Source organism: Bradysia coprophila, chromosome II (genome assembly GCF_014529535.1).
Source record: "Bradysia coprophila strain Holo2 chromosome II, BU_Bcop_v1, whole genome shotgun sequence".
Taxonomy (NCBI): domain Eukaryota; kingdom Metazoa; phylum Arthropoda; class Insecta; order Diptera; family Sciaridae; genus Bradysia; species Bradysia coprophila.
The window spans coordinates 5985416-5987855 of record NC_050735.1 but is presented as its reverse complement, the minus strand read 5'-3'; the positions used below and the strand labels follow the sequence as shown (position 1 = coordinate 5987855).

The 2440-nt window shown below is 33.9% G+C and overlaps 2 protein-coding genes across 2 annotated transcripts in view; both read left to right on the top strand.

Annotated features, from left to right (window-relative positions):
• The window catches only part of LOC119069183 (odorant receptor 94b-like), a 416993-nt gene that overhangs the window by 125142 nt on the left and 289411 nt on the right, over window positions 1-2440 (top strand). The window lies entirely within an intron of this gene.
• Window positions 1211-2440, top strand: part of LOC119068848 (nostrin) — a 52294-nt gene continuing 51064 nt past the window's right edge. Inside the window, exon 1 of the mRNA XM_037172694.1 lies at window positions 1211-1872. Coding sequence (XP_037028589.1) covers window positions 1846-1872 — 27 coding nt within the window. The 5' untranslated portion in view covers window positions 1211-1845. The remainder of the gene's footprint in view (window positions 1873-2440) is intronic.

The window sequence follows — 2440 nt, the reverse complement described above, 5'->3', positions numbered from 1 at the left end:
AACGTTATCAGTGTCCGTTCGTCTTTGGTATGTTATCATCGAACAAGGGAATGAACGAAGCGCCGTCTTTATCAGTCATAGATTTTTATAAACAGAGCTTTCACCAAATATGCAATAAATATTGTTTTACGTCGACATGACTTGTATTTCTTGCATGATAAAATGTCGAGTTCAACTTTTTTTACGTTTGATTATTAAACTGTTGACAAATACAAATGTTTTCTGTATTTATACCAGTTGGTCGCTTGTTTGAGGAGCAAATAAAGTTTCTAGAAAAGTTAAAAAAAATTACACCACGCACAGAACATTTTAGCCAATATTTGACGACGACGACAAAAAAACACGATAGACTCCAGAGCTCCAGCTAAACTATCTACTGTTATCTTGTATAGTAAAATGTATGTTAAGTCAAATGAAGTAAAAGATTTTTTCCAGACGCTAAGCAACAAAAATAGTATAAGAGTTAAGAGATAATATCAGACGGTCTTACTTCCGTCCGGCGAAACGAACGCCATCTGTTATCAACTCGATGGTAACAGATTTAATGAAGTAAAAGATTTTGTACCATACGCGACACTCTCAACAAAATTAGCATGCAGAGAGATAATAACAGATGGCAGTATCATCAGCTCGCTGGAGCGAACGCCATCTGTTATCAACTCAACTTGGTAGTAACAGATTTAATTACTTCAACGTGATACGATTTTCAAAACTTTAGAAGAAAATTCTCAAGAAAATTTAAAGTCAAAAACTTTCCAATTTTGTTAAAATTTTAGCTCGGTTTTCATTCAATAGTTTTAGCACTAAATCATCCAGTGTTTCCGCTTCTACACATAGACATTAAATCGCATGAACCTTTCATAATTTTCATTCACCTCTGCGTTGTATAGTAACTTCCTCTCATTGCATATTTTTCGAAAAGTGGGAAGGAAGCTTTGCGTAATAACAAAATGCGGCTGTGATACCATCCATATCCAAAAATTTTTTAACACAATGTACGAAGAGGTAGTGCTCGCTATTGTAATGATAAAACATGAGAAACGAGAGAAATGAGAGAATTATTATTAACTGTTCGCGCGCGATATTATTTCGTTCATCATTTAAGCGAAACTTTTTCCATGTTTTAACTATATACAAAACTGAACAAAAAATAATTTTTTTTTTAACCAGTTTCAGTTATTTATTTGCACGTCTATAGTGCGCATACACAAACCGTTTTACAAAACAGTCGGTGTTGATATTCGATGAAGATATATACAACCGCCAGATAGTTTTGTGTGGCTTAGACGAATGGATTATTAATTGCGCGTTCAAGATCTATCTCCGTGTTTTGCCGATTTTTATTGATCGATATTTTTATTGGTCGATTTTCGGTTGGTTTTTATGGTTCATTTTTCGATTGAGAGATTCAATTGAAAATCGTTTCTGATTACACCATTGACTAATTTGTTTCGGAATTGAATCGGATAGTTGTACTGTGTTGTGACCCAGTTAGTCACAGTTTGGTATTGTGTGTTTTATCCAACACTGTTATCGAAATGTAAACTCTAACGGCGTTCGATTGGATATTAAAAAATTGTTAAGTTTTGCTCATTAAACTCTCTTACGATTAGAGGGTACTTAATGTCAATCTTCTTTTAATAGAGACATTCAGACTCGTAACATCTTGAATAAAGAAAGAAAAAAATTGTTCAATCCCTCTAGCTAAAAAGTGTGTGCTTCGTTGTAGTTTAACTGTGTATCATGTGTCAGCCTCGTCATCTACCATAAAGACTATTTATCGGGGATCATCTCATTTCAAGCGTTTTGGATAAAATAGCAACATTTCGTGTTACTAGCTACAATATGGCACAATTCAAAGATAATTCATGGGTATGTCATTTTGCTTTATCGAATCGAAAATGTAACAAAATTAGGTGTTAGCGATGTAACCGACAGTACAGCTAAATTGCTTCCAAACATTTTACGTTTAACATGTAGGTGTCGATGTCGATATTAGTCAATTTTCATTCCGACAATCATTATTCTGTTAATTAGTGATGATGTTACTGTACATTTTATTGTCGTAATTAGGTAATACAAAAATGGGTGAGCCGAACAAGAGTGTATATCTCATTAAACGTAACATGTGAACCGTATACAAATACATGTGTTCTGTTATTACGATGCATTCGACGATTATGCAAATACGAAGACCACTTGTACAAGTTGTAATTCCAGATAACTGGATGAGAACAGAACTCGCTGTTCACTGTCTTAATGAACGGTGACTAATATTAATTAAGAATAATTTTATGACAAATGAGAACGACGTAAAACTTGTATAGATTTACAACTGATGTTCGATCGAATTGTCGCCACTAATAGTAGATTATTGGCATATGAGGGGAAAGATAGAGGATTGCCGAGATTTCCCCTTATACGTTAAGATACGCTTTTT